Source organism: Notamacropus eugenii, chromosome 5, assembly GCF_028372415.1.
Source record: "Notamacropus eugenii isolate mMacEug1 chromosome 5, mMacEug1.pri_v2, whole genome shotgun sequence".
NCBI classification, from domain to species: Eukaryota; Metazoa; Chordata; class Mammalia; order Diprotodontia; family Macropodidae; genus Notamacropus; species Notamacropus eugenii.
The window spans coordinates 90,791,429-90,805,866 of record NC_092876.1 but is presented as its reverse complement, the minus strand read 5'-3'; the positions used below and the strand labels follow the sequence as shown (position 1 = coordinate 90,805,866).

The window sequence follows — 14,438 nt, the reverse complement described above, 5'->3', positions numbered from 1 at the left end:
TAATTTATAGTCTTACATTGAGAAGACTGCTACAGGTAACCTTAACAATCTAGCATGCACTCTATACCTTCTTTCCTGTCCATCTGACCTATGGATTATAAAGCTCTTCAGCATCTTTATGCCAACTCTTAATGTCAAGACATTTTCAGAAACTGGGAATCTTTATAAAATTGGACTCACTAAAGACTAGCTAATAGAGAGCCTCTGGTTTAGGCACCGTAATTATTGTCAGTCAGTGTCCTAAATTACCTGTATTTCCAAAGGTATTCCAATGGACATTGATCAGTAGCTTTATATCAGCTATCTCCTGAAAAACAGAAACAGTGACCCTCCTGTCACTCTATCTATGCACTCATCAGAGCTCACCATGAGTCTGTTACTGTGTAAATATGTGTAGAGACAAATTCTGTTTGCAAATCCTGTCATGATACACAAAGCACCTAAAGACTGGTCCTTGGTTTATAGTCAAAGACTCTGCTCATACAGACTCTAAGTGTTTGCAGTTATAACCAGAATTTGGCATTGTTTGTAGATTCCATAGCTTTCACCAAAACCCTGAAATAATTTCCTAGCTTCCTTCTCCCATGCAGACAAAACATCTCTAAAATAATAAGAACTTCACCTCCAAAGCTGTAAAGTAACAATGCTTCCTCTGAATATCACTGACACCCACCTTGCTGACTACTTTCTCACTGGAATCCCAGGTCTGGAGCACCTGCACATTTGGACTTCTATCCCCTTCAGCATCATGTATGTGACCGCCTTGGCAGGAAATAACATCCTGATAATTGTAATCATCTCCCAGAAGAAACTTCATGAACCCATATACCTGTTCCTATGCATACTGGCCAGTATTGATGTCCTGCTCTGTACCTCAGCCATGCCAAAGGCTCTGACAGTCTTCTTCTGATTGGGGACCAAGCCATCTCCTTTGAAGCATGTCTCACTCAGATGTTCTGTATCCACTTTCTGTCTGTGGCTGACTCAGCCATTCTGCTGGCCATGACATTTGACCACTATGTGGCCATCCACTTACCTTTACACTATAACACTATCCTAACACCCATCCTCATCAGAAATATAGCTGGGGTCACACTTACACGCAGCTTTTGCATTAGGTTACTTTATTGCTGGACCAATATAATTTCACATACATTCTGTGAGCACATGGGCATTGCCTGGCTATCCTGTGCAGATATCTCTGTCAATGTCTGGTATGATTTATCAACTGCTTTGCTTTCTACAGATTCTTATCACCATCTCCTATGTACTCATCCTACGCACTGTCTTCCATCCTCCCTCACATGAAGCTCAGTGCAAAGCACTGGGAACATGTGAATCTCATATTTGTGTCATACTACTCTTCTATATTCCTGTTACATTATCTCTTTTTGCCTACCACTTTGGTAGGAAAAGCTTTCCCCATTGTGTCTATATCCTCCTAGCCAATCCCTATGCTGTTATCCCACCTATTCTCAACCCTGTCATTTATGGTGTAAGAACCAGACAGATTTGGAAAAGAGCTGTCCAGATGTCTGCACAGTTGGGGAAATAAACAACATGGAGGTCAAGAAACTGAGAGTCTCTTTATCAGAGGTTTCAGCCTTGTGACTTGTGGACTTAAGGTACTGCTAATAAGACCTAGCCTAGATTAAATGCTGTTATGAGATGTACAACAAAATGAATAAAAATAAAACATAGATAATGTTAATTTGTGATTTTCTTTGGGGTTTTTTGTGATATACAGTTTTCACTCAGAGAATTAGCATGATATTTATTTTAAACATAGTACCTTCATAAAAGAGCTTTCGTAAATAACCAAGAGAACAGAAGGAAACTCTTGATTATTGTTTATTGTTAAGGCTGTAGATTTGACATCACAAGGAGAAGGTTGACTGTAGTTCTAACAGACAGAAAACAACTTCAGGGAACATCAATGCTAAGAGAATTCTCAAAACTACTAATAGCAGCTCCAACCACAGTGTCCAACTAAATACCTATAGGACCTATATCCAAGGTCTTTGGAGTAACAATGATCTCCATATCAATGGCATTTTCCCCTGCAAACTCTTCACTGCTGCTAGAGAGATCCACAGGTTGTTTTTGTTAAATATTTTGAATTATGATACATAATTAAATTTATCAGTGTGGGCTTTTGGCACTTCAGCACTTTCAACTGCTCTGAGTTTGCCTTCATATTGTGTAAGGGTACCACCCTTTACATCTGTCCTTTTCTTGTTTGTAACTTTCATGACAAATTGGCAACATTTTCCGTTGGGTAGATTCATGATATGGTCAAGAAAATACAGATCCACTGGGACACTCAAAGTATCTATGTCAAACATGAAAATGTATTCCTATCCCTCTCCTCTAAGTGTATCAAACAACTGAGGATTGCAGAAACTACCATAAATTTAAGAAAAATTTGGAGGATACGAAGCTTCTGTATTTTCCCGAGTGAGATAGTATCTTTTGCTCCATGCTTTTATTTAAAGTGTACATTTTCACATGGCAATAACTTTATTTCTGAAGTTTTTATTGAACCTTCATCAGTTTGGAAAGAGTTCATCAAAACAAGAGGAACATCGGTATTGTTCAAGGATTCAACTTGCTGAACTGTTAGATACAAAAACAAGTTTAAGTTCTTCATACCAGTAAGACTTTTGGGGAGTTTATAACCTCTGCTAGGTCCCAAATCACCTTTCAGTTTTACCAAGATCTACTTATGCATGATAGAAGATATATCATCAAGTAAGCCTCTGGCTTCATATTCTCATAAGGTTTAATTGAATCCTTTGGATCCCTCTGGATTTTTGCCTAGTGTGTAGAAGGTCCCTTTTCTCATAAAAAGCTTGTTGCTATCTTCTGAATTCCTTCTGAAATTCTTCAAGGACTTTTTTAGTATACTAAGACTCTTTTTGTGGTGCAATTGAAAGTATTTTCTCTAGTTTTTTTCTTCATTGATAATTCCAGCTTTTGTCACAAGACTTCTTGGAATTGGGAAATCTCACCTTGAGATATTGCTTTTCTAAGATTACCAAAATTCCCAGTATCTGCAGAGAGCAAGTTCATCCTGTCAGCCCTCTTGGCTCTCACTGGAAGGTAATTAGTGGTTTTCTAAGTGAGTATGTGGGGTCCATGATCCGTTTCTACTTGAGTTTGACACCAATGATCTTGACTTCTAATTCCAACAAATTGTCTTCTCCATCAAAGCCCTCTCTCTGTGCCCAAATTGAAGCCTGTTGTGTCCCTAGTGTTTTCTCAGTTCTGTTCCAGCATCTAGTCCTATGAATATCTCCTTCACAAAGTAAGAAATTCCACATTTTCCCCAATTTCAAACCATCTTAATCTTTTGTTCTATCTCCACTCAACACTCATCCCTATCTTAGCATTCATTCCATATTAAACCACATTTATATCCTTTTCCCATTCCAATTATATCATGTTCCTTCCACAGTCCTTAACTGTATCCCTTTTGCCACCTTCACTCTTATACCAACACTTTACCAACTTCTATCCAAAATCCATCACCACAGCAATCCATGCTGTTAGTCACATCATCTTTCCAACTCCAATCCATTCCCAAACTCATGTTGATCCCTATTCCTATCTACATTGCCATCTAAATTTCATCCCTAAACCCATCTACATCTCCACCTTTACCTAATCACCTCATCATACCTAATTATTGAGCACAGGATGATAAATGGAATTTGAAAACCCTCAAAAACTGGTTCAGCACTGTTGTGCAGAGGCCAGAGCAGTGATCTGTAATCATGCCTTACCATTAGGGAGGAGAATTGGTGACCTTTACTTTGATTACAAAGGCAAGTCCCTATTCATCCCACTGTATTTCCCTAATTGGCTGGGTCACTGGATAACCTAGATTGTGGCTCCTCTAAGTTAGGCAACTTAGGAAGGATACGTTTTCAAGGATTCTCTTAGAAAAGCATGTACTGCATAAATCTGTTCTCTAGCCTGCATCCTTTTTGAAATTTCAATGATTAAACCACCATACAATGTGTTCACCATTGAAGGAGCGGATAGATGTTGACATGATGAGATGATGAATAAGGGAATTTCTCTGGAGGAAACCCTGGGTTTTGGAATGGTGTGTGGGCAAAATGAAGAAGTTAGATGAGGAAAGCAGTACAAGAATAATGTCTCTATATTAAGTGTTCTGTCTTTCAGGAAAGAATCGCATTCTTTGATATTTGTACTAAGACAACAAGTGTTCAGTGAAGACTTTGTTTCACAATCCTGCTTTCCTTGGACCTTCACAAAGGTCCTGAGTCATTCTACCTCCTCCTCTAAATAACACCACACATATTAAACATGTGTGGCCATGTACATGCAGGTACACAGAAAAATGGAAATAATCACTTGTCATTCAACAGACATTTGCCATGTTCAAGATACCATGCCAAATGTAGGCCATATGAAGCTGCCTGACCTCAAGCAGATTATAATCTAGTATAAGGATAAAACATCTCTACAAATAACTATAGTAGAAATTAGAGTGATGGATTGTACCTGTGCTTTCACTGGTATGGGGAAATCCGAAGTAAGAAAGCAAACTCCCTCCACAAATACTAGAACAACGTTTTGTCTACAAATTATTGTCTTACAGAGTTGTCTAGAGCTCAAATGTCTAATTCTCTACCCACTAACATTGCAACAGGCAACATTCCAACAAGTAACTGAACCAGATAAAAAATATAATTGGGAAATGGTTAACAAAATAAATAAATATAAAATACCTAGTTGTCTAAATCAATATGCAGCCCATATGTATGATTCAGTAGTTCTTTTCTCTTTGAGTTTGACACTATCAGAAGAATAGATCACCAAGAGGTTAAAACACTTGTTTAGGGTCTTCTGACTAGTAAGTTTCAGAGAGTAGAACTTGAACCCACGTCTTTGTTTTCAAGGCTGATTCCCTATCCAATATGAAATACTGCCTCTAATAATGAAAGTTAGAAGGGGAAAAATACAAAATAAAATGGTCTAGGAAATTAAGAGAGCTAAGATTTCCTCTAGCTGGAGGCATCAGAGGAAGCTCTATTGGGAAAATGCCATCAGACCCAGAAACTGAAGAAAAGGTAGGAATTCAATAGGCCCTACCATAAAAAAACCAACCTGATAAAATCAGATTGTGTCTATTCCAGGCATGGAAAACAGCCCATGCAAATGCATAAAGGTGAAAGAAGGCACATGAAGATCAGACAATGATTAGCATATAAAAGTTGCACTTTAATTGAAATATGGAGTGTGAGAATTGAGAAAGTGGGAAATAAACCTGAAAAGATGGACAGAGACCCTGGAGAGTGGTGAATGCCAAATTAATGATATATCAACACGTACTGTAGAAGGAGAGAAGTCACTAATGCTCTTGACCTGTGATGATGCTCCTAATCCAAGGAACCACAGATTCATAGTCTGAGATTATTGTCATGGTCCCGTGAAGGAAGGCAGAGTGCCACAGGAAACTAGGAATCTTGTCCTCCATAATCTGTAGAACCATTTTCTTCACAGAATACAATATCTGCTCTCAGATAGGCAAAGGGTTAATGATAGGATTATATGTAAATGATAGCACAGAATTAAGTACTCAGGGATTTGTAGGCTTGGAGCTTTCTCTCCTGGGATTCCAAGAACAATAAAATGACCTGTCCTCCTTCTTACAAAGTCATTCATTCACCCTTCAGCTGAGTTGCATGGCAAAGACAAACGTTTCATGCCTAAAGGTAGGATAATTAAAATCAGAGCTTGATGAGCAAAACATAGATTGTGGGCATAGTGATGGTGGTGGTGGAGCTGGGTTAGGGTGGGGTATTTTTCTATATGTCCAGAAATGCCATTAACCTACCTTGACTTTAAAGATTTGTATATGAAGCAAGCCCACCTGGAGGCAAGGGAGTACACAAGACCACCTTGGATGACTAGAGGCTTCTTCTAATTGGGAATGAAACAGAGTAGAGATGGAAAATGTCATGTGTGCATATGTGTGCATACACATATACACACATAAATAGACATATGAATATGTGTGTGTTTTTGCATGTTTCTCTTTGTATATAAGAGGGAATCAATCCTGAGGAAAGTACTAGAATGGGACCTGAATCTAGGAAATGGCATCAAAATCCCTTGTTTGATCATTTTTTACACATGCACGTTTGAGGATTTTATTAGGTCCCTTCCATTTTCTTACTGCACACTTCAGGAGTAAGTGGAACATATGAGCTCCCAAAGAGAAAAACAATGAGGCTCAAAATATTTTGAATGGAATATGTGTTTCTCAGAATTCAAAAATATTGTTTTCTCCCAATTTTCTCCCTAGACCACTCAAAATTTCATCAGTTGTACCATCTACAGGGACCATTGGCCCAATTTCTTTTGGTTTTACCATGTAGGGATGTCAAAGTCTCTGAAAATTATCCCAATAAGTTGCCTGGAAATCATTAAAGTCGTCTGTGAATCTGGAATTTTCACTGTATTCTCTCCCTCATAATTAGAAAAAATTTAAATTAAACTAGGTTCAGCGCTTGACTTAAGGGATCATTAACTTTCTATCCAGAGAAGCATTCACTTATGCCTTTCATTCAAACATTTAAATCATCAAAAACTTCAAAGATACTTTTGAGGGAGTTGAATGTATACTTATGCTTTTAATTAAGTCTCACTAATTTTTCAAACAGAGAGGGAAAATCTGGACAGAAGTGTTGCTGGAGCCAGGTCTCACCACCTTTCAAGAGTGAACTCTAAAATTTTCAATGTGAATATTGACACTTCAAAAGTCAGCACAAAGTAGAGTTAAATATATTCATTCACTGATTATACTTAAAAAAATGTTGGTAATGCAGATTAAACTGAAAAGTGTGAGTGTAGGCATATTTTTCCTTAGAGTTAGTAACATTTACTGCACAACCTTGGATGGCTCTATGTAACATTGCTTCAGCTCAGCAGTAGTAGTATATACTAGAAGGTTAAGGAAATGAAGGCTAATAATGCTGGTAATTACAATCACAATAACTCCCAGTCATAGAGCACTTTAAGTTTTACAATTGTTTTATATCCATTATCTTGCTTTAGCCTCATATTACCGTAGGAGAAGAGACAGATTGCTGCAAAATATATCATTTAGGTTGAACATTAAAAGATGAGTCTCAATTTAACAGATAAAAAGGGGCAGGGACAGAGAATTTTCCACTCAGAGTTTAAACCAAAATCAAAGTTACAGAGTTCTAAGTATGGCATTGTTAAACAGTGGGATCTGGAGTTAGAAGACCTGGTTCAAATCTTATTTCCAATGTCTATTACCTAAGCAACCTTGGACAAAGCAGTTAATGCCTAGGGGCTCACTTTCTCCATCTGTTAAGTGATGAGAGTTGGACTAAAAGGTCTCTGAACTCCCTACCACCTCCAGATTTATGATCCTTTCAATATGTGAGAAAAGAGAGGAAGTAGTCCACCTCACCTAGAGTATATCACAGGCAGGCAGAAGAGATCCCTCATATGGCTATCTTGGAGTATGAGATAAGATCAAAAATTGGCTCCAGGTTGTAGGGGGATAGAGCCCTGGTATGAAGAAGTCAGTTTGAAGTTTCAAGAAAGACAATCTCTGAATAAAGAAAAGAAATCAGCTTTGAAGTCCTTTTTCCTTCCTCTCTGGCCACTCAAGGTAAGAATTACTTGCCAAAGAAAAGAACTTCACCTAATCCACTTAAACAGAAATTAACTGTAATCCTCAATTAACTACAATCATTCTGTATAACCTTTTTACGCATTTTTTTAATCATGGATTACAGGTAGTCCAATGATTTTTTTTTTCTCTCAAGCAAGAAATTTATTTATTTATTTATTAAATTTATTTATTTAACTTTTAACATTCATTTTCACAAAATTTTATGTTCCAAGTTTTCTCCCCATTTGTCCTCTCCTCCCACCCCAACACAGCAAGCATTCTAATTACTCTTATCACCAATCTTCCCTCTCTTCTATCATCCCTCCCTTTCCTTGTCCTCATATTCTCTTTTGTCCTGTAGTGCCAGATAACTTTCTATACCCCATTACCTGTACTTCTTATTTCCTAGTAGCAAGAACAGTACTCGACAGTTTTCCTAAAATTTTGAGTTCCAACTTCTCTTCATCCCTCCCTCCCCACCCATTCCCTTTGGAAGGCAAGCAATTCAATATAGACCATATCTGTGTAGTTTTGCAAATGACTTCCATAATAGTCCTGTTCTGTAAGACTAACTATATTTCCCTCCATCCTATCTTTCCCCCCATTGCTTCTATTCTCTCTTTTGATCCTGTCCCTCCCCAAGAGTGGTGCCTTCAAATTGCTCCCTCCTCCCATTGCCCTTCCTTCCACCATGCCCTCCACCCTGCTTATCCCCTTCTCCTCCACTTTACTGTATTGTAAGATAGGTTTTTATACCAAAATGAGTGTGCATTTTATTCCTTCCTTTAGTCAAATGTGATGAGAGCAAAGTTCATGTTTTTCTCTCACCTCCCCTCTTTTTCCCTCCATGAAAATGCCTTTTGCTTGCCTCTTCTATGCGAGATAATTTGCCCCATTCCATTTCTCCCTTTTGCCTCCCAATATATTTCTCTCTCATCGTTTAATTTCATATTTTTAAGATATGATACCATCCTATTCAATTCACTCTGTGCTCTCTGTCTATGTGTGTGTGTGTGTGCATGTGTGTGTGAGTGTAATCCACCAAGTACCCAGATACTGAAAAGTTTCAAGAGTTACAAATATTGTCTTTCCATGTAGGAATGTAAACAATTCAACTTTAGTAAGTGCCTTATGATTTCTCTTTGCTATTTACCATTTCATGCTTTTCTTCACTCTGGTATTTGAAAGTCAAATTTTCTTTTCAACCCTGGTCTTTTCATCAAGAATGCTTGAAAGTCCTCTATTTCACTGAAAGACCAATTTTTCCCCTGAAGTATTATACTCAGTTTTGCTGGGTAGATGATTCATGGATTCAGTCCTAGTTCCTTTGACTTCTGGAATATCCTAGTCCACTCACTTTGATCCCATATTGTAGAAGCTGCTAGATCTTGTGTTCTCCTGATTGTATTTCCACAATACTTGAATTGTTTCTTTCTAGCTGCTTGCAGTATTTTCTCCTTGACCTGGGAACTCTGGAATTTGGCCACAATGTTCCTAGGAGTATTTCTTTTTGGATCTCTTTCAGGCGGTGGATTCCTTGAATACTTATTTTGCCCTCTGGTTCTAGAATCGTAGGACAGTTTTCCTTGATAATTTCATGAAAGATGATGCTTAGACTCTTTTTTGGTTATGGTTTTCATGTAGTCCCATAATTTTTAACTTGTCTCTCCCGGATCTGTTTTCCAGGTCAGTTGTTTTTCCAATGAGATATTTCACATTAGCTTCCATTTTTTCATTCTTTTGGTTTTGTTTTGTGATTTCTTGGTTTCTCATGAAGTCATTAGCCTCCATCTGTTCCATTCTAATTTTGAAAGAACTATTTTCTTCAGTGAGCTTTTGAACCTCCTCTTCCATTTGGCTAATTCTGCTTTTGAAAGCATTCTTCTCCTCATTGGCTTTTTGAACCTCTTCTGCCAATTGAGTTAGCCTATTCTTCTAGGTGTTATTTTCTTCAATATTTTTCGGGGTCTCCTTTAGGAAGGTGTTGACCTGCTTTTCATGCTTTTCTTACATCTCTCTCATTTCTCTTCCCAATTTTTCTACACCTCTCTAACTTGATTTTCAAAATCCTTTTTGAGCTCTTCCATAGCCTGAGCCCATTGTATATTAATTTTGGATGTTTGGGATTCAGAAGCCTCGACTTCTACGTCTTTCCTAGATGGTAAGTATTGTTCTTCCTCATCTGTAAGAATGGGAGGAGATATCTGTTCACCAAGAAAGTAACCTTCTATGGTCGTATTTTTTTTGCCTTTTCTGGGCATTTTCCCAGCCAGTAACTCGACTTCCGAGTTTCCTCTCCACACCCACCTCACCTCCAGTTCTGACCAGCTAGTGCTTGGGTGCTGAAATTCAAATGCTGCTTCCCAGCCTCAGAGCTCTCAGTGGGGGCAGGACTGCTCTTCAGTGTGAGATTAAGTTCAGGTGCTCAGGTGGGGTCATGGTGGACTAACAGGGCTCAGTTCCCTCAGGGGGTTTACAAGGGGACCTTCAACATTGGATCTGGGCTCCTGCCTGCTTTTGCAGCCCCTATCCACTGTTGCCTCTGTTGCTCCCTCCTAAGGGGGTCTGAGTTATGGAGACATCCCGCTCCACTCTCAGGAAGCTGAAAAGACACTCTCACTGACCTTTGGAGCCTGTGGATGGAGGAACCTGTGTGGCTGCTGGAGATCCCATCCCTGAAGCCTGCTCGGATTCACTCCTCTTGGTGCCCTGCGACAGAGGCAAAGCTGGGCTCTGCTCTGAGTCTGGTGCGTGACGGACCTTTCGTGTTAGTTTTTCAGGTCTCTCTGGAAGAGAAATCTCCTCCACTCTGTTGTTCTGTGTCTTCTGCTGCTCCAGAATTTGTCTGGAGTTCTTCTTTACAGGTATTTTATGGGCTGTGGGTTGGGAGCTAGCGTATGTGTATCTTTCTACTCCACCATCTTGGCTCCTCCCCCGGTCCAATAATTTTTAAATTATCTCTCCTGGATCCATTTTCCAGGTCATTTCTTAGGATGGTTTTTGAAAAGAAACAAATCCCAAACGAACACACATGAAGTATTTGTATAACCTAGAGGAACCACTTGGTATCCCTGGCCCTCACTTTTCTAATCAGAAAAATGATCGATGTGGCCTATAACACTCTCAACTGTGCAAGTAAGAAATATTTATCAAAAAAAATTACAGAACTTTGATATATGGATTTCTAAGTCAATAGAGGCCACTAGATAACTTTACCTATTCTATATATAATATATTACCTAAGGTTCACAGCCTTGCCCAACTTTTTATTTAAGACTGAACTCACTGGCAAAATTTTATAGGTAACAATGTAAAGTTTTGAAGTGGGCTTCAGAAAAATTAACTTCAAATGTTCAGAATGGGTGGTAGGTGGTTGGGGTGCTTTATGCCCAGATAACCAGTTAAGTACAAATTAACAAACACAGATGAATAAACCCTTTCATAGGCATAAACTCAAGATGATTCAATGATGTGGCTTACCAATTAAAAAGCCATATGTTTTCTTAGGCAACATAAATAGATACAAGACTGTCTGGAGCAAGAGAGGTGATCACATATCTATACTCTGATTTAGTTTTTGGCTTCCATTCAGCTTGTCATATTTTTAGAATATCCCCATATGATGATAATTTGGATGGTGTGGGAAACAGAGACCAGATTAGATGAAAACTGCTTCAAGGAATGAAAGATATATAGTTCAGATAAAATAACATTTAGGGTGATCTGGTCACTGTCTGCAAAGCTCCACAAAAATGGCAAGTAAAATGGTGATGAAGTTTATGAAACCTAACCCCGCAGATATGAATTCCCACCAATGAGATAAAGTTACAAGGAGGAAACATAAGAGAAACTCTTTAAAAGTTTTTCAAATGGAAAATGGGCTTCCATTTAGAAATAATGGTGCTCCACTCACAGTATACTAGGAAGAAGGCCAAGCTTGGCAACAAAATGTTCTGACAAAACCTGAGAGACCTTTAACAAATCAACCTCTCTGGGAACCAGTTTTCTCATCTGTAAGTTGAGGTTGTTGGATTACATGACTTCTAAGGCCCCTTGTAGCTTGAAATTAAGAATCCTGTAATTGTAAGTGGACATTAAGTGATCATTTTTACAGATGAATTAGATCACTCACCCTAGGCAAAATTGTTAAGGATGTACATGTCTGATTGTCTGCCATTTCATGCAAAGAGTACTGGCCAGCCACAAGACATGGGCTTTCAATTTCTTAATTTGGTCTATATGGGTGAGTTATTTAATCACTCTGAATCCAAGGTCCTCATCTATGAACTGGAATTATAATATTGTGTGTTACCTATATTACAGAGTTGATGTAAGGAAAACAGTTTTTCAGCTATAAAGTAGATGAAAACTACATTATACATACACACATGCACAATATATACATACATATATATGTATATATATATGTGTGTGTATATACACTTGTGTAAATGTCACATTCTATAAGCATTTTACTTGTATACACACATGCATATAATATACTGATTTAGTTGTATATCATCCATGAGTAGCTCTTAAAATATATCATATACACATATACACCTATATGCATATATATATATATATCTTTGATTATCTTTATATGTGTGTTTACATATAAATGAATGCATATATATACGTAAACACAAGTATGTATGTATACATATATATCTGGATTTATATAGGAATGACTCTGCCTATTATATTTAGGATCCTCTTCTACTACTGGTACACAAAATGTCCTCTGTCTATTCTACTCCTCCTACAAAGTACGCAGGTTAACAGTGAGCTGTTAGTTCTTCAGTGTACCACACCCTGCAGAATTCTGTGCACTGTGAAAGAGTCCTCCAAGAACATAGAAATTTGACATTGGCATATATTACAGTGCCATTATCACTTCTGGCAGTTAATTCTGGCTTTTGTCTTCCTTCAGGGCTCAAGAATCACCTCTTCAAGAGTCATCAGGAGATGGGCACATTCAACCTAAGCAGCTACAACCCCATCTACTTTACCCTTGTGGGGATCCCAGGGCTTGAGAAGTTCCACATCTGGATCACAATTCATTTCTGTGCTATCTACCTTGTGGCCATTGCAGGTAACTCTCTCCTGCTGTACCTCATTGTCACAGAGCACAGCCTCCATGAGCCCATGTTCCTTTTCCTCTCCATGCTGGCCCAAACAGACCTGATTCTGTCATCTACCACGGTGCCCAAATTGCTCAGTAACCTTTGGTTTGGTGAGAAGAAAATAACCTTCTCAGGCTGCCTCACCCAGGTGTTCTTCCTCCATTTCAGCTCTGCTATCGATTCTGCCACCTTAATGGCCATGGCATATGACCGCTATGTGGCCATATGTTCCCCACTGAAATATGCCACCATCCTGACTCACCAAGTCATCATCAAGATTATGATGGGAATTATTGTCAGGAGTTTCTGTGTGATCTTTCCAGTTGTTTTCTTGCTAAAGCGACTGCCCTTTTGCCGAACACTTGTCATCCCCCATACATATTGTGAACACATAGGTGTGGCCCGGCTCTCCTGTGCTGACATCTCCATCAACATCTGGTATGGTATTGCTGTTCCCATTACAACTGTAGTATCTGACATTGTGCTTATTGTTGTCTCTTATACCCTCATACTGAGTGTTGTCTTCCGCCTTCCTTCTCATGGTGCTCGCCAGAAGGCTCTTGGAACCTATGGGTCTCACATCTGTGTCATTCTCATGTTCTATACTCCAGCTTTCTTCTCCATTCTTGTTCATCACTTTGGACACAAAGTTCCTCGTCATATCCTCATCCTATTTGCCAACTTTTATGTTGTCATTCCTCCAACTCTCAACCCCATTGTCTATGGAGTGAAGACCAAGCAAATTCGTGAGAAGATTCTCCTGTTATTTTCTCCAAAGGGCACACAGTGACATCTGGCTATTGGAATGGGAACTGGGAATAGGTGTTGGGAATCCATAAAAGAAAATTCATTTTTGATATTGTCCAAACAAAGGAGAAGGCAGAAACACAAGTTGCTTCTTATCTCCGCAAAATTCAAGACACTAACCTCAGTAAAAGGAATAAGCAGAATAAAGATAATAAAACAATAACAAGAAAATTAGAAAAGATGATTTATTCTCAAGGAGAAAGTCAAGACTGATTTTGGCCAAGAGAGAGATGCTATTTGTACTGGGGCAGTGTGTATTGTGAATTTGTGGTTTACCAAAATCAAAAAAAAAAATTAGGATACCCTCTCTCCTTTCCCTACCATATCTATGGCAATTTGGGGATCAATTAGCAGCTAGAATAAAAAAACGAAAGATAGCACAGGCCTAAGGTTATATATCTTAAGCAAGTTTATTTGAAAGTAATGTGTGCCTGTACTCAATTGGTCTTAAGCTTAGAGTTTTAGTTCCCAGCTGCTGAAAAGGAATATAGACACTTTCTGGTTGGAGGTTTGTTCATCCATACTTTCAAGATTCTCTGCCTTGAAGTCCCTTACCAATTCTGTTACTGCAAATGCCAGACCACTGAGATTCAGGTCCACAAATAAAGCAGTAACTTAACAACTAAATAAGAATTTGGTATTTCCATTTATGTAAGAAAATTTCGTTTCCCTTCATGGGCTGTGGCATTTTTGGATCATAACTGGATCATGGTTTAGAAGAGGAAGAGACCTAGCATTCATAGATTCCAACCCACTCTTACAGATGGGGGCACTCAAGGCCAGGGAAGTTAAATGTATTGACAGGTTTACACATCTCCGAA

General features: G+C 38.6%; 1 protein-coding gene and 2 pseudogenes across 1 annotated transcript; 2 read left to right on the top strand and 1 right to left on the bottom strand.

The window, feature by feature from the left end:
- Nucleotides 1-748: 748 nt before the first annotated feature.
- Nucleotides 749-1,555, top strand: LOC140508698 (olfactory receptor 52B6-like; annotated as a pseudogene).
- Nucleotides 1,556-1,857: 302 nt separating this feature from the next.
- LOC140507559 (UTP--glucose-1-phosphate uridylyltransferase pseudogene) lies at nucleotides 1,858-2,569 on the bottom strand (annotated as a pseudogene).
- Nucleotides 2,570-12,652: 10,083 nt separating this feature from the next.
- On the top strand, nucleotides 12,653-13,683 carry LOC140508696 (olfactory receptor 52H1-like). The gene has a single exon (XM_072616583.1). The coding sequence runs from the start codon at nucleotides 12,653-12,655 to the stop codon at nucleotides 13,598-13,600; it is 948 nt and encodes a 315-aa protein (XP_072472684.1). The 3' UTR covers nucleotides 13,601-13,683.
- The last annotated feature ends 755 nt before the right edge of the window (nucleotides 13,684-14,438 follow it).